We start from the raw sequence: 18,010 nt of genomic DNA on the forward strand, positions 1-18,010 counted from the left end.
CGAAGTAAATTAACTTGAAGTTTTGCAGGGCTCCTCTACCCCTTAATTTCAGATTTATGCTCAATCTAGTAACAAAACCTTTTCTAGGCCAGGTGCAGAGGCTCACGCCTATAATCCCACCACTTTTGGATCACCTGAGGTCAGGAGTTCGGGACCAGCCTGGCCAACATGGTAAAATACCATCTCTACTAAAAATACAAAAATTAGCTGGGCGTGGTGGTGGGCCTGTAATCCCAGTTACTTGGGAGGTGGAGGTGGAAGAATTGCTTGAATCTGGGAGGCGGAGGTGGAAGAATTGCTTGAACCTGGGAGGCAGAGGCTGCAGTGAGCCGAGATTGTGCCACTGCACCCAGCCTAGGCAAAAGAGCGAGACCCTGTCTCAAAAACAAAAATAAAAAAAATTTTTCTAATATTTTAGTATTTTATAGTCTATGTTGGAGAAGACTCCAAAGGGATAATGAGCAAAAAGCATACAAAGAACTTGTCATAAGGCACTTTATTAAAATAAAAGTGCTTACATCCCTTTAATGCATTAATCTATTTCCTGAATAACACATGTAATATTTGACAAATACTGAATACCAAGTCTGTCCCTTATAATAGGAAAACATACTATTTTAATAAGTTTTCTCCTCCCACCTTTTACATTTTTGCTCACCATGGTATTGCCTGTAGTATATAGTTAACTGGCCTTAAAAAGGGCCGGGGTGGGGGTGATTTCTAGCTAGTGTTTTCTAACAGCAATTGCCAAATGCTACAGAAACCATAAAACAAATTCAAAGAAACATCCCAGGTAACTTAAATTAACACCAGTTTTGAGAAAACCATTTTTATTATCATCACCACCCAGCTTATCTGTGCTGGATTATGTACCAAATGGCCAGATCTTCTAAAGAACATCTACATAACATTTCTTTCATGTTTCAAGAGATGAAAATAACTGTACAAGGTTAAGTACAAAAGTACACAAGACAGCGGACACGAAAAAATCCATGTATGAGATTTTATCCCCACCTGCAGCTTTTATATATTTGAAAAGTAGAATTCATGAACTAAAAAATATTGTCCTTCTATAGTCCTGTCAAGTTTAATGGAAGTGGGTTTAACCTGATTACAACACTAACACCAGTATCACTGATCTGATATTTACAAAAATTTGTATTTTTCAATAAATTAAAGTCAATGCAACACCCATGCAAGCTAGAATGCTAGCTGTTTGGTGAACAAGGACCTGACATCAGAACAAGAAGTCTATAAGTCCCAAACTTTACAAGTGTCATCATTTTCAAACTGCATCCATTCCTCGCATTGAAGATGTGAAACCCAAACCCATTCCTCTTTGTGTGTGGGTCTGTGATCTTGCCATTTCATACTGAGCATCTAAATTTCGAAATACTTCTTCCTGTTGCTTCAGAGTCTTGTAACTTTCTTCATCAACTGAGCTACACCCAGCTTCATCTTCACTCTAAAGATCAGACATAAAACATTACAGTGAATTCAGATGGAGATAAATATTCTCTCACTTGACACTATTTTTTATTTATTTTTTTGCACAGTCTGGAGTGCAGTGGTGCCATTCTTGGCTCACTGCAACCTCTGCCTCCCGGGATTAAGCAATTCTTATGCCTCAGCCTCCCAAATAGCTGGGATTACAGGCGCACGCCACCACGCCCAGCTAATTTTTGTATTTTCAGTAGAGACGGGGTTTCACCACGTTAGTCAGGCTGGTCTCGAATTCATGACCTCATGATCCGCCCACCTTGGCTTCCCAGTGTGCTGGGATTACAGGCATGAGCCACCACGCCCAGTCCCAATTTTTGTATTGTTAGTAGAGATGGGGTTTCACAATATTGGTCAGGCTGGTCTCGAACTCCTGACCTCAGGGATCCGCCCCCCTCGGCCTCCCAAAGTGTTGGGATTACAGGTGTGAGTTAGGCTGACACTATTATTAAATCATACTTTTGGCTGGGCGCAGTGTGGCTCATGCCTGTAATCCCAGGACTTCAGGAGGCTGAGACGGGTGGATCACCTAAGGTCAGGAGTTCGAGACTAGCCTGGCCAACATGGTGAAACCCCGTCTCTACTAACAAAACAAAACAAAACCAAAACAAAAAAATATATACTTTTGGGATGTGTATTTGATCTCGATGACTTAATTTCCATTCATTATTAAACACCTCCATAGTACAAAGCAATATTCTTTCTAGGTCTGGAATATAGCAGGGTGTACCAAAGTTAACTTCAGTTTAGTAGGTTGGAAAAAACATAGTATGTAGAAGTAGTCAGGGTATAAATGCCACAGAGGAAAGCAAAATAGAAAACGGGGATGGAGGCTGGGCGCAATGGCTTGGAACTGTGATCCAGGGCTTTGAGAGGCCAAGGTGGAAGGACTGCTTGAGCCCCGAAGTTTGAGGCTGCAGCGAGGTATGACTGCACCACTGTACTCCAGCCCGAGTGACAGAGCAAGCAGAGCAAGACTGCGTCTCTCTCACTAAGTGTGTGTGTAGGGAGGACAGTGGGTAGGGGAGATAGGAATGTTTCAGAATGGGACTGCTTGTTGTTTTACAAAAGGTGGTGGGAAAGAACTCAAACACTGACACCTGAGCAAAGATCAGAACTAAGAAAATGAGGGAAGATTAGTGCAGGACGGCTAACAGCTACTGCAAAGATTCCCTGGCACATTTGAAACTCACCTTAATACCCATCAACTTCCTAAATTTGACATTTTGGTCCTTGTTTCCAAAATTCAATTTTTCCCATATTTCAGCAGATTGGGATTTGTCCTGTTAAGAAACATTAAACTTTAAAACATGTAAAATTTAAATATATTTTTTAGGACATGAAATATCTCAACAATGTCTCAATGAAAAAAACAAACAGCATGGATGGCATTCAATCAATGTAAGTTTAATTACTTCAAGACTTAAGAAATCACAAAGCGGGCCGGGCGCGGTGGCTCAAGCCTGTAATCCCAGCACTTTGGGAGGCCGAGACGAGCGGATCACGAGGTCAGGAGATCGAGACCATCCTAGCTAACACGGTGAAACCCCGTCTCTACTAAAAATACAAAAAAAAACTAGCTTGGCGAGGTGGCGGGCGCCTGTAGTCCCAGTTACTCCAGAGGCTGAGGCAGGAGAATGGCGTAAACCCGGGAGGCGGAGCTTGCAGTGAGCTGAGATCCGGCCACTGCACCCCAGCCCGGGCTATAGAGCAAGACTCCGTCTCCAAAAAAAAAAAAAGGAAACCACAAAGCAAAGAAATATAAGCAAGAGGTTGCAAGAGGTTGGTTATTACTCCTGTAATCCCAGCAGTTTGGGAGGCCGAGGCGGGCAAATCACCTGAGGTCAGGGGGTTGAGACCAGCCTGGCTAACATGGTGAAACTCCGTCTCTTCTAAAAACACAAAAAGGTAGCCTGGCGTGGTGGTGGGCACCGGTAGACCCAGGAGGGTCTCAGGAGTCTGAGGCAGGAGAACTGCTTGAACCCGGGAGGCAGAGGTTGCAGTGAGTCAAGATCACGCCACTGCACTCCAGCCTGGGCGACAAGATCGAGACCCTGTCTCAAAAATAAAAAAAATGGATTCTTTTCCTGTCATAGGCCTTTTTTAACATGCAATTTTTGCAACTGCATATGCCATCTGCAATTAATGTCATTTGTCATTGCAAATAATGTTTAAAAAACATAAAACAAAAAACAAAAACCAGTACCTCATAATCTATGAAAAATCCTAAACCAAGTAGTCTCTTTTCCTTAATACTACATAATACTAGTTTTCTTCGAAAGCTTGACTTCAATCAATTATGTTTTATTTTAGTATTAACAACTGGCAAATAAGACTATCCTAGCTTTTTGTTTTTTGAGACAGGGTCTCAACTCTGTGCCCGAGGCTGACGTTGCAGTGGCATTATTTTTTTATTTTCATTTTTTTGAGATGGAGTTTCACTGGAAACTCACTCACTACAACCTCCGCCTCCCAGGATCAAGCAATTCTCCTGTCTCAGCCTCCCAAGTAGCTGGGATTACAGGTGCACACCACTACGCCTGGCTAAGTGGCATGATCTTGGCTCACTGTAGCCGGTGCATAACAGGCTCAAGCGATTCTCTTGCCTCAGCCTACCACCACACCCAGCTAATTTTTAAATTTTCTTTTCAGTACTGACAGGGTTTTGCCATGTTGACTAGGCTGGTCTTGGACTCCTTATCTCAAGAGATTCGCTTGCCTCAGTGTCCCAAAGTACTCGGATTACAGGCATAAGCCACCTGCGTCTGGCCATCCAAGGTTCTTAGAAAGGTAAGCCCAAAGTAATCTTTTTCAATCCAAATTTGTTTTTCTAAGCAATTACTAATTAGGAATAAATGATAGAAGAGCAGAATAAGAGAACTTACCCCTTCTTTCTTGCCCTGCCAAAGCATTTTCCTTTTTTTCTCTTGTTCAGCAAATTTCATTGGATTCACAGCTGCTGGGTTATAGTAGCTAGGAACAGCTATTCCTGTCTCTGCCAAAGCTTTAGCTTGCAGGGCTGCCATCTGAGCTGCCATGGCTATCTGAGGTGTTACTTGTGTTCCTGATGCCAACAGGGCAGCAACATTGAGAACAGAACCTCCAGTAGCTGCAGCTGCTTGAAGAAGATATAAAAATGGTTTTTAAAACATAAACAAATCTCCAAATTACATTAACAAATGATTTATAAAATGCTATGAATGTGCAAAAAGGCAGGATTTTCACAAAATACAAGGAAATGACTGTGTATTAGCTCACAAGTAAGTTTTTAGCAAACACTTACAATGGACATATTTCTGCATAAACCCTTGATATACATTAAAAACCATTTATTGCCAGGCGCGGTGGCTCACGCCTGTAATCCCAGCACTTTGGGAGGCCAACGTGGGGCGGATCACCTGAAGTTGAGAGTTCGAAACCAGCCTGACCAACATGGAGAAACCCCGTTTCTACCAAAAATACAAAATTAGCTGGGCGTGGTGGTACATGCCCATAATCCCAGCTACTCGGGAGGCTGAGGCAGGAGAATCACTTGAACCCAAAAGGCGGAGGCTGTGGTGAGTCAAGATCGCACCATTGCACTCCAGCCTGGGTAACAAGAGTGAAACTCCGTTATCAAAACAAAACAAAAACCCATTTATTTACTTTGAGGACAGAGAATTCTGCAAATAGTAAGGAGGTATGATTTCGGTGGAAATGAACTGGAGTCTTTAAGGTATGATCACAAAAAAATAAAACCTTATATTTTTTTAAATTTATGAAATCTTCTCATTGACATTTTGTTTGATGCTCACATCAAATATCTGAAAAACTGTATGCAGGTAAGGCTGGGCACAGTGGCTCACACATGTAATCCCAGCACTTTTGGAGGCCAAGACAGGCGGATCACAAGGTCAGGAGTTTGAGACCAGCCTGGCCAACATAGTGAAACCCCATCTCTACTAAAAACTACAAAAAAATTAGCTGGGCGTGGTGGCAGGCGCCTACACTCCCAGGTACTCAGGAGGCTGAGGCAGGAGAATCACTTGAACCCCAGAGGTGGAGGTTGTAGTGAGCTAAGATCGTGCCACTGCACTCCAATACGGGCGACAGTATGAGCCTCCGTCTCCAAAAAAAAAAGAACAGTATAGCAGGTATTATGCTAAGGCCAAGTTGTTCAATAAAGCCCCGGTATTTCCACTGTGATTGAGGCAGTCCTCTGTAAACAAAGACACCTCTGATTACCTATTTTTGTCAGTCCAGAATATAACCTTAAAAAGTTCTAATTTACCAACATTATGGGAACCAGAGTTATGAAAGATTGTAATGATGTATTAAAAACAAAATGGCTATTTGTAAACTTTTGGAGTTTCAAATAAGCGCTACTGCTTACCAGGAATGTAAACAACAACAAAAAACCATCTTCTAGATTAAATTTCATGCCAAATCAACAGTAAGCTCTTCGTCATAATTTTCTTTCCTTTGCTTTTTGCGAGACAGGGTCTCGCTCTTGTCACCCAGGCTGGAGTGCAGTGGTATGATCTTGGCTCACTGCAACCTCTACCTCCTGAGTTCAAGCCTCCCGAGTAGCTGGGACTATAGGCGCATGCAACCACGCCTGGCTAATTTTTGTATTTTTAGCAGGGACGGGGGTTTCGCCATGTTGGCCAGGCTGGTCTTGAACTCCTGACCACCTGCCTTGGCCTCCCGAAGTGCTGGGATTACAGGAGTGAGTCACTGAGCCAGGCCTGATACTTTTCAAAATCTGCCATGTTTGTTATGTCTAAAAACTTGATTTCTTGAAAGAGAAATACGTATTTCACATCAGTTCACTTTCTTGCACAAACTGCATTTCCAAAATGGTAAAAGATATCTGGGGCCGGGTGTCGTGGCTCACGCCTGTAATCCCAGCACTTCAGGAGGCCGAGACAGGCGATCACCATGGTCAAGAGATCGACGCCATCCTGGTCCACTAAAACCCGTCTCTACTAAAAATACAAAAATTAGCCAGACGTGGTGGTGTGCACCTGTAGTCCCAGCTACACGGGAGGCTGAGGCAGGAGAATCACTTGAATCCAAAAGGCAGAGGTTGCAGTAAGCCGAGACCATGCCACTGCACTCCACCTCAGGCGATGGAGCGAGACTCCGTCTCAACAACAAAAAAATCTGTTGCGATGACTACAGTGTTACATGAACAAAAATACTCATTACCAACTTATCAACAAAAATTATCCACATGGACCACATCAGAAACAAGCTACAAAACACTCAAGTGAGAAAACACTAAAACTTTTACAGTGTACTGATGGGAAGTAGGAATCATAGGTGATTTTCTTCCTATTATTTTCTATATTTTTCAATTTTTCTACAGAAAGCGTGTCAAACTTAGGCTGGACGCAGTGGCTCATGCCTGCAATCTTAGCACTTTGGGAGGCTGAGGCAGGAGGATTGCTTAAGCCCGAGATCAACAATAGTCTGGGCAACATAGTGAAAGGTCCTCTCTACAAAAAGTAACTAAGAAAACAACTAGCCATGCATGGTGATGTGGGCCTGTAGTCCCAGCTACTTGGTAGGCTGAGGTGGGAGGATCACAGAATAACAGAGCAAATCCCTGTCTGAAAAACAAAAAAACCTGAAAGAGCTCAAATCGAGATGACTAAAAAAGAATTAAAAAAAAAAACAAAACAAAATTACCTGCAGCTATTTCTTGTTGTTTTTGTTTTTCAACCATTTCCTTTTCTCGCTGCTCTTGTAATTTCTTTGCCCTTTCCAACCTGCAAAAATAATTTCAATAAATTTAAAATAACACAATATAAAACCATTATGTATATATCTCCCTATATGTGCATGTACAGAGACAAGCCAATTTCCATAAAATTTTAAATTTTTAGCATCCCTCGGCTACTGATAACCCGTATGTGAAGAAAAAGCAATCATTCTTAAGATAGTGTAAGTTACGTTTAAAGAACACAACAACAGTGGTTTTAAACATTTTTGAATTGACTAGTCAGAAATGGGCATAGTTTTTATATGCAGTTCCAATTAACAAGTGAAAAGAAATTACATCTTGCAAGTAACATTGAAAGCTGAGTAAATTTTAGAGCATGGTAAGTAGTAAATAAATTTACAGAATTATCTAAATGTTTCTTGAGGGAGAACAAGCCAGCCAATCAAGACACTCAGATAATTTTTTATATTAAACAGCCCTTAGTGAAGTCTTCAATTTAATAAAAATCAAAAAGTCAAAACTAAAAGGTCAAGCAAATCTTGCCATTCTGTGTAATCTAATAAAATGGGAGGAAAACTTCTCTAAATTAGGAAATTACTTCTAGCAGTTGAAGAAATTTATCATTTGCAAAGGAAGTGGTAACGTGAAACACAAATTCATCCCAAAACAAAATGAATTTTTTTTTTTTTGAGACAGAGTCTCGCTCTGTCACCCAGGCTGGAGTGCAAAGGCACAATCTTGGCTCACTGCAACCTCTGCCTCCCGGTTTCAAGCGATTCTCCTGCCTCAGCCTCTTGCGTAGCTGGGATTACAGGCGCACACCACCATGCCCAGCTAATTTTTTTATTTTTAGTAGAGACGGGGTTTCACCAACGTTGGTCAGCCTGGTCTCAAACTCTTGACCTTGTGATCCGCCCGCCTCGGCCTCCCAAAGTGCTGGGATTACAGGCGTGAGCCACCGTGCACGGCCCAAAACTGAATTCTTGTTCATTCTATTCACTCTATTAAATGAGTAGTGTGCATACTCATTAAATTCGCTAACGAGAGTATGCACACTAAACAAGCTATATGTTAAGTTTACTCAAATATAGCAAATAACAAGTAACATTATCTTCACAACGAATTCCTGAAAGAGAAATTCTTTACTTCATAAGGATTCCCTGATTTATCAATCAAGCCAAATGCCACTAATGCCCTCTGTAATGTGGTATGAAGGGGACGGGATTGAGGAAACTTGTTTTTGTTCTGGGGCACTATGGGTAATATAAGGCAGGGGTAGTAAATTGGATTTGCTTTAAGAATTGTTAAGTTGGCCAGGCACTGTGCCTCTCGCCTGTCATTCTAACACTGTGGGAGGCTGAGGTGGGTGGATCACCTGAGGTAAGGAGTTCGAGTCCGGCCTGGTTAACATGGTGAAATTCTGCATCTACTAAAAATACAAAAAATTAGCAGGGCGTGGTGGTGGGCACCTGTAATCTCAGCTACTCGGGGGGCTGAGGCAGAGGTTGCAGTGAACCAAGATCACACCACTACACTCCAGCCTGGGCAACAAGACTCCATCTCAAAAAAAAGGAAAAAAAAATTGTTCAAATTTACATAAAAGAAATTTAACAAGCTATAAGCACATATGCATGGAAGGCATAGCATAGGCTTGATTTTGTCCTTGAGAATAGAAGTCTATAGGAGTAACAATAAAATGTAGGCAAGGTGGCTCATGCCTGTAATTCTACCACTTTGGGAGGCCAAGGTGGGAGGATTGCTTGAGGCCAGCAGTTTGAGACCAGCCTGGCCAACATGGCAAAACCCTTCTTTATTAAAAAGAAAACAAAAATTAGCTGGGTGTGGTGATGCGCATCACTAATCCCAGCTTCTTGGGAGGCTGAGGCACCAGAATTGCCTGAACCCAGAAGCCAGAAGTTGCAGTGAGACGAGATCGCACAACTGCACTCCAGTCTGGGCAACATAACGAGAGACTTCGTCTCAAAAAAAAAAAAAAAAAAAAATTAATAAAATAAAAAATAAAAATAAAAATAAAATTAAAAAAGTAGGTCTCAGATCTGAAATCTATTTCCTAAACAGTTTTAAATCCCGACATTTAAGACCAAAAAAGAAACCAATATAAAAGGTCTATACGTGGTAGTTTATTAACAAAAAAAATTCTCCACATTTCAAGGTAGTAAATAATCTGATATTCTGAAATTAAAGGACTACATTTAAAACTTTATCTGAAAGATCACCAAATAGTCTATGTCAATGAAATGTTAGATGCTATTAACAGCTTCACTTTAAAAAAATCCAAAAACGCAAACAGGTTAGACTTACGGCATTCAAGTAAATAACTTAAGGGCTTAAAAAATATTTGTCAGAGTTAATGAAATTACAATCCAGTATAAATTAAATCCTATTTTATAATAAATTATTTCCTAATCTACTGATACTAGTTTCAGAAAGACGGTATGAGTGACTACAACTGGTTGCATTAAAATGTCCACTGAAGATTTGGAATTAATACCATTCACTAAGGTGAATGGAAAGAAGGGGTGAGCTCACACTTTTGCTGCTGTTCAGCTGCAGTTTCTGTCAGGCTGGGTTCCCAGGGCAGCACATCAGGTTACATTGTGTTACCAGCCTGGGCAACATAGGGAGACCCCGTCTTCTCTACAAAAAATACAAAAATTAGCCAGGCATGCCTGTGATCCCAGCTACTTGAGAGGCTGAGGTGGGAGGATTGCTCGGGCCCAGGAATTCAAGGATGCAGTAAGCCGTCATCATGTGCCACTGCACTCCAGCCTGGGCAGGACCCTGTCTCAAAAAACAAAACACCTTAATTATGTAAAGAGAGAAAAAAAATCAAAATCTACAAAATCTATTTTTCAAAATATGGGAAATGCTGCAAACAAGTGCTTGGATTTCATCTTAGTTTTTGCCTCTCTATGAGACAGTTCTTTGAATAGTTTTCCAGATTTCAATACATAGCAGCGCTGTGTGGTTGCACCATTACTCATCTTTGAAACAGCAGAAAATTTGTGTGTGTGTGTGTGTGTGTGTATGTGTATGTGTGTGTCTTTTTTGAGACTGAGTCTTGCTCTATTGCCCAGGCTGGAGTGCAGTGGTGCGATCTCGGCTCACTGCAACCTCTGCCTCATGGGATCAAGCAATTCTTGTGCCTCAGCCTCCAGAGTAGCTGGGATTACAGGTACCCGCCACCATGCCCAGCTAATTTTTGTATTTTTAATAGAGACGGGGTTTCACCATGTTGGCCAGGCTGGTCTCCCAACTCCTGACCTCAAGTGATCCGCCCACTTTGGCCTACCAAAATGCTGGGATTACAGGCGTGACCCACTGCACCCAGCCGAAACAACAGAAAATTAAAAAAAAAAAAAAAAACAACCAAAAACACAATGATCTCCCATAGTTATCAGGAATAAAACTTACAAGATCAAAGAAATTGGCTTATAATGTATTATCTGTTATTTGCCATCTTCAAAATAATAATATTGACAAAATTTTACTTACTGTTTCAGGTATTTTGTCTATTTGAGGGAGAAAAACAAAAAGTAAAGGAAAAGTCATCTTAGATGAGAAAATAATAGTTCTTGAACCAGATTTAAGACTCAAAAAAAAAAGTTTCAAATGCAAACTGAAAATATTTGGGAGTCTAACTTTGAGAAAAATGAAATCAGTCAAATCACGAAGAAAAACACAGAAATTGTTGTAGACATCTCAATCTTTTAGTTGTGCAAATGTTTAAGATGAGAATTAAACTATTTACATAGTTCTAAATCACAGATATGCCATCGTATTATTAGATTTAAGTATGCAAATCATTCTCTTACTGAAAACATTCATCTTATCTACACAATTGAGCATTTATTTAAAGGTGAACAGGAACAAATGAATTAAGAAATATACACACCTTCTAGCTAAAGCTTCTTGTGCATCCATTGCTGTGTTTCTGCCTCTGAAGGGAGGTGGACTTGGAGTCCGGCTTAAACTTCTGCTAAATCTTCTCGGCTTTTCAATTCTCTTCTTTCTATCTCTGTAGTAAATCATATTTCATATGTCAAATTATGGCCGAGTCATTAACTATTTTGTTAATAAGAAATCAATTATATTTACATAGTTCAACAAAAATCGCAACGATACAAAAATATTTACATTTTGAGATGCAAAAAATTTAAACTTCTCTGTTACAGCTGAACTCACTGGAAACAATTGTTTCCAACTCCCTCAACCCTTTTTAAGAGACCGGGTCTCACCATGCTGCCCAGCCTGGCCTCTGGTGATCCTCCTGCCTTAGCCTCCAGAGTACACAGGTCTACAAGCATGCCCCACCGCATCTGGCTGTTTCCAATCTTTTGCAAAGTATCCAATGTTGCAAAAGCTAGCCTTATACATTAGTCATTTTGTGCTCGTGTAGGTCAATACGTACACCACAGGAATCATTCCTACTATTTTCATCTATAGTGAATTTGTAGATATTTTTCAAAAATAAAAAGTTATTAACCACTAAAAACTAGATGTCTGGCTGGGTGTGGTGGCTCATGCCTATAATCCTAGAACTTTGGGAGGCTGAGGCGGGCGGATCACCTGAGGTCAGGCGTTCAAGACCAGCCTGGCCAATATGGTGAAATCCCGTCTCCACAAAAACACAAAAATTAGCCATGCATGATGGTGGGTGTCTATAATCCCAGTTACCCGGGAGGCTGAGGCAGGAGAATCGCTTGAACCCAGGAGGCAGAGGTTGTAGTGAGCCAAGATTGTGCCACTGCACTCCAGCCTGGGCGACAGAGTGAGACTCCGTCTCAAAACAAACAAAAAAACTAGACGTCAGTGACCAAAAAAGCACTTAAAAAAAAATTTCTTAATTGGTAAGGTTCAAATTAGTAAACTACTACAAACTAGAACCACTGAGTAAAAATTCATACTGATTTAATAAAGATCAAACAAGTGATAAATCATAAAAACCAAGTTACTGTATTAAGCACAGGTCCCTTTTTAAATGTGTATTTCAATCTTTCATACATTGACCTAAGTTGCAATTAACAAAATAGTATACTACTGTCTTATGAAACAAGCAGAGAATAATGCATTTGTTGAAGAACATTTATAATTAGTTTTCCTCCTGTGCTCTTTATTGTACACTTCCTATCTCAGCAAAGCCTCCTCCCACCAATCAAGATAATCTAATTGTGTTCATTTACAAACAAAACCTGAGGTAGTTTGCACAATACAGTGGGTTAAGCACATGGATGAAATTTGCATTTAGATATATCTGAAACCTGGTCCTGGCTCTAGCACTTAATGATACTGTTTTGGAATTCTGGGGCAAATTTCTTAAACATCTTTAAGCATGATAGACTTACCTTTCAACATGGTTCTTCTGAGAACTAGATTAGCTAATGCAGGCAAAGAGTTCTAGCATATAGCAAAGTGTAAGTATGCAAAATAGATTTCAGTTGTTTGTGAAAATAAAATAAATACAACGAATCCAGTGTTGAACACAACTGAATTTCTTTTGTTAAGACAGGATTCACTCCTGTCACCCAGGCTGGAGTGCAATAGCATGATCTTGGCTCATTGCAATCTCTGCCTTCTGGGCTCAAGCGATTATCCCACCCTAGCCTCCCAAGTAGCTGGGATAATAGGTGTGTGTCATCACGCCAGGCTAATTTTCATATCTTTTGTAGAGATGGGGTTTCACCATATTGCCCAGGCTGGTCTTCAACTCCTGGGCTCAAGAAATCTGCTCGCCTCGTTGGGATTACAGGTGTAAACCGCTACATCTAGCCAACAACTGGATTTTAATAGGCCTACTCATACCTGCATTTCGCAAGAGATTTATCACCACATGAGAATACTTGTGAATGCTATTCAAGTGGCTAAGTCTGTTCTTCATATGTTAGGTAATGACTAAAATAATTTTACTATAATCTATAAATAAAATTGTGACCCACTATTTTAATATTCTCTTACTGAGAAGATAAATGGACTCTCTGAGGGTCCTATTAAATTTTATTCAGGATGATGGTCACCTACCGACTCCTACTCCTTGTCCTACTCCTGCTTCTAGTCCTATGCCTGTGTCTTGATCTTGAGCGGGAACGAGACCTGATCCGCCGTTTCCTTTCCCTGCTTCTGGATCTTGATTTCTTCCTCTCTCTGCTTCTGGATCGAGATTTCTTCCGCTCCCTACTCCTGGATCGAGACTTCTTCCGTTCTCTGCTTCTACTACGATGGCGTCTGAAATTAAAGTACACAAATTTGTAATTACTTAAGAGTTGTGCTGTTTCACTTATATCCATCATGAATTAGTTATCTGTAGTAACACAATTAAGACAAGCAAGTATCTGCACTATATTATTTACAGAAATGTGACGTTTTCAAAGGAAATAAACTAAAAATGAACCCTTCATTTTGTTTGATAATTTGTCCTAGAACATATTAAAGCTATTAACATGTCAAAAGTGTTCAATGCATCTTACCAAATTTAAGCTTCCATTTAATACTCTTCCCGCAGTAGTTACAAAGCTTAATACTTGTTTATCTACTGAAAATTTTAGTCTGATACCACACACACCCCACAGCATTCTCCAAAAAATACCCCACCAAAAACCATTCACAAATTTGAGCTGTGATCCAGTTTCTCAAAAATCTTTTTATCTATACTCCAACATCAAAAAAATCTAGATTGCAGTCTAGCAGCAAACACCTTCTACATCACATCAATGATGCAAAAGGACTGTTTAGTGGCTTAACCCACACAGTTTAACAATATGAGTTTTTCAGTGCCAGACAGATTAAGTGGTTAAAAATCTCAGCTGGACAGAGTGACTCACTCCTGAAATTCCAGCACTTCAGGAGGCCAAGGCTGGCCGGCACATTGCTTGAGCCCAAGAATTCGAGAATAGCCTCCACAACATGGCCAAAACCCGGCTCTACAAAAAATACGAAGAGATTAGCTGGCTGTGGTGGCGCATGTCTGTGGTCTCAGCTGCTCAGGAGGCTGAGGTCAGATCACTTGAGCCCTGGAGGCCAAGAGGCTGCAGTGTGCTGAAAGCATACCACTGCACTCTAGTTAGGGCAACACAGAGACCATCTCAAGACAGAAAATCTAGGCCGGGTGTGGTGGCTCACACCTGTAATCCCAGCCCTTTGGGAGGCTGAGGTGGGTGGATCACCTGAGGTCAGGAATTTGAGACCAGCCTGGCCAGCAGGGTGAAACCTCATCTCTACTAAAAATACAAAAACTAGCCAGGCATGGTAGCACATGCCTGTAATCCCAGCTACTTGGGAGGCTGAGACAGGAGAATTGCTTGAACCCAGGAGGCAGAGGTTGCAGTGAGCTGAGATCATGCCACTGCACTCCAGCCTGGGTAATACAGCGAGACTCCGTCTAAAAAAAAAAAGAAAGAAATCTAGGCACTTAGTTGAGATTTAGTCATCCCTTATTCCCCATTTTTGGAAACCATTTTTGCATGACGAGAAAGCAAAGCCCAAAGCCCAAAGGAAAACAACGACGACAACAACACAAACCCAAACAAACGAACAAGAAAAACTCCCTAATTACGATTTTTTTTTTGGGTGTTGCTGGGTTGATGAGAAACTTTACGTAACTCAAATCTTGTTAGAAGATACTAAATTATAATACAAAATGATTTACCTTTCACGAGACCTAGATCTTGAGTGACTTCTGCCTCTTGATGACTTTCTTTCTTTGCGTTTGTGTCTGTCCTCACCATTTTCAGATGAATTTAGTCGCTCTCTTCCTTTATCAGAAGAATGTTCTTTGTCATTATGTTCCTCAGACTTGTGTTTCTTAGAGGATTTATCTTTGGATTCATGTCTTCTTGCCTGTTTTAAGAAGAAGTTGGTTCTTTCAGGAAAATAGTGCAACAAAGAGAGTTAGTATGGGTATCAGTAGACAAAAAATGTTGTGATGCAACATTAGTAACCTTAGGAGTGTGTGGCAAATAAAAAAAAATGATCTAGTTTCACATCACCCAAATGTTGCAGATGTAATTACTAATTTTTTTTTTTTACTATAAACACCCAAAATGTAGTTCCTCCCCAAAATATTTTCAATACTACAATAGAAACAATGATTTTTAAAGTTGAAATATTGAAAAGCCATTATGCCAGACAAAAGAGGAATCCCTTATGTTTATCTAAAAGAATACAGACCATGTATATACATCAACTTCTAAATCCAGAGTACATAATATTAAGTAATGGAGATAATGACACAAAAAGTGCACCAGAAACGCATTTCAATTAGTATAATTATTACTAAGTACTAATTATTTTCTATAATTTCAAATTATTTTACACAGAGATGCAGTGTCCCTTTTATAGTTATACTGCTCGCTACATCCTCTAAAAGATAGCTCTTGATTTTCCTCCCAATGTCTAAACTGTGAAGGAATCACTTTTCATCTTGCAGTATCCCAATAGGCTTGGAGGAGTATTACATTTCATGTACCTAGGGTAGAAATGGCAACTGTATGTTTTAATTTTAAAGAAACCAAACTAGGTATAACAATTAATCCACGTGCCACTACACAATACATACTGCCCCCATACTTTAAAAAGACCAAGGTCTTCACATGTGCATTCAGAGACTCAGCTAAAATTAACTGCATAATCAAGTCTCATCCTACCAAATACCAAAGTAGAAGTGCTACATACTACAGTTCCCTACAGGAAGATCTGTCAAATTCATCTTGTAGCTAAAACTTAAAATCCTAGACATCTCTGAATCACTAAATTTTAAATCTGGAAGGAAACTCATATCCTCTAACTTAATCCCTTTATTTCATGAATAACCAAGATCTAAAGTTGCAAAGCTACATGGGTGAGCTGAACCTATATCCCATGTTTTTCTGATGCCCAGGCTACTACTTTTCCACCGTAATAAGACATTACTGTTTCCCAAAAGGCCATAGCATGTTTCTTTCCACTCACGATTAATGTTTCTTAAAAATAAAACTTGGCCAATCATTTTGGAACATGCATGATGATACAGCTGAAAATGATCATAGTATGTAATTTATTATTTGTAGAAAAATAAGAGACCTGGAGACACAACTAAATTTTAGTTTCATTGCCAGTTCTCTATATGAGCTTAGAAAAGAAATTTTTCTTGGTTTTGCTATAAAGAGGCAGACTGGAAAAGTCTTAAGTGGTTAAACTTCTAAAGGTTTTAAAGTTTATTTCAAACCAGTTTTTCAAACATAACATTACTATTAATTTAAAAAAAAAAAAAACATTAAAACCCTTAACTGATTTAAGATATATTTAAGGGAAATAGGAGTTTGAATGACTAATAGTTACCTTATCATGAAGTAGGCTTATTATTTTGCTATCTGAGTCTGCAGCGTCTTCAGTTCAGTCTCTTCGCGCATTAGCACGCTGAGTATGATTTATTATAGAAATGTTATCATGTGAGCTAAACAAAATAGTCATTTTCACAAAAACTCTCCTAAATTAAAAATTTAACAGAGCTTCCATTAGGGGAAGAGGTGAAGTCCCTGCCCACACTTGTTTTAGGAGTCCCTTGCCCAGCCCCCACAACTCTTCTTCCTTTCTGGCTAATACTTCTACTCTTCCTTATTGGCTCATTCCTGTCTTCTCAGGTGGGTGAACAAGTAACTCCTCTGCAATAGAGCTGTTGTCTTTCATTTTCCTCAAGTTTTGGTGTCACCGCCACCTTTTCAGCTGTCCCTCACTCAAACCTTTATTTCAAAATTCAGTACTATTAGGGAAACTGAACTAGTTTGCAAAAGAAAAAACTCCTCTTATCATTCATAAAGAAAAAGCAGTCCACAGATATCTAGGGTATTGCCATGTAAAGATGATTGCTGTTTAAAAATCCTGAGCAACTCTCAGGCACCAGGAGACTCGGGACCTCGAATTAATGGAAGCTCTGTGTGACAGGCCTAAAAAAACCAATCATATTCTTCATATGAAATTTTTATTGTGAGTATTTTCACAATATAATAAAATTAAGGTTTTGAAGGTACTTTTCACATAAACATCTTCTTCAAAAATGATGAATAAAAGTCATGCTTATTTTATAACCCAATAAACCTTTTAAATTTCAAGTTTGGTACTTACCTTGACAAATGTCTTATATTCATACAAATCTTTCTACCAGACACTTTATAAGTATTTTAAAGTACCTATTCACTACAAAGTGTTAATTACCTCTTTGCTTCTGCTCCGGCTCCTGTGTTTTCTTCCTTCATTATCTGTGAATACACACAAAAATATTCACCATAAACAAAGTTGGAGAAACATCTCATCTCAAAAAACTCAACACTGGAGAGAAATCACTCCCATTAGTCTTCTTCCAATGACTAATTTTTTTATGGCACAGGTGGGATTATTCTACATTAATACAATACAAATGTGAAACAAATCAAGAAATCTGAGCAAACCAGGATATAAAGCAGCTTAGATACATCTTTTAAACAGTCATAGACTTTTAGTATTTTACATACATTCTGACCAGCCCATCTAGTTTCCGAGTCTATAGCAAATTCATAAAGGGGTTTAGTAGAGAGAGGTAAGCCATTAAGAAAAATAAAAACGGCCGGGCGCAGTGGCTCACGCCTGTAATCTCAGCACTTTGGGAGGCCGAGATGGGCGGATCACGAGGTCAGGAGATCGAGACCATCTTGGCTAACACAGTGAAACCCCGTCTCTACTAAAAAATACAAAAAACTAGCTGGGCGAGGTGGCGGGCGCCTGTAGTCCCAGCTACACAGGAGGCTGAGGCAGGAGAATGGCATGAACCGGGGA

At 39.9% G+C, this 18,010-nt stretch overlaps 1 protein-coding gene across 4 annotated transcripts in view; it reads right to left on the reverse strand.

Moving 5' to 3' along the window:
- Window positions 1-481: 481 nt before the first annotated feature.
- The window catches only part of RSRC2 (arginine/serine-rich coiled-coil 2), a 22,495-nt gene continuing 4,966 nt past the window's right edge, over window positions 482-18,010 (reverse strand). The window contains exons 3-11 of one of the 4 annotated variants that reach the window (XM_011964506.1): window positions 17,414-17,457; window positions 16,541-16,618; window positions 14,871-15,083; window positions 13,247-13,450; window positions 11,124-11,246; window positions 7,174-7,253; window positions 4,386-4,615; window positions 2,694-2,783; window positions 482-1,465 (exon numbers count right to left, since the gene is read on the reverse strand). In XM_011964506.1, the coding sequence (XP_011819896.1) occupies window positions 1,286-1,465; window positions 2,694-2,783; window positions 4,386-4,615; window positions 7,174-7,253; window positions 11,124-11,246; window positions 13,247-13,450; window positions 14,871-15,083; window positions 16,541-16,548 (1,128 nt within the window). In that variant the 5' untranslated portion in view covers window positions 16,549-16,618; window positions 17,414-17,457 and the 3' untranslated portion in view covers window positions 482-1,285. Of the gene's footprint in view, window positions 1,466-2,693; window positions 2,784-4,385; window positions 4,619-7,173; window positions 7,254-11,123; window positions 11,247-13,246; window positions 13,451-14,870; window positions 15,084-16,540; window positions 16,619-17,413; window positions 17,458-18,010 lie in introns of all 4 variants that reach the window. The other 3 variants (XM_011964504.1, XM_011964503.1, XM_011964505.1) reach the window with 3 other exon arrangements.

This window comes from Mandrillus leucophaeus, unplaced genomic scaffold (assembly GCF_000951045.1).
Source record: "Mandrillus leucophaeus isolate KB7577 unplaced genomic scaffold, Mleu.le_1.0 Scaffold7, whole genome shotgun sequence".
NCBI classification, from domain to species: domain Eukaryota; kingdom Metazoa; phylum Chordata; class Mammalia; order Primates; family Cercopithecidae; genus Mandrillus; species Mandrillus leucophaeus.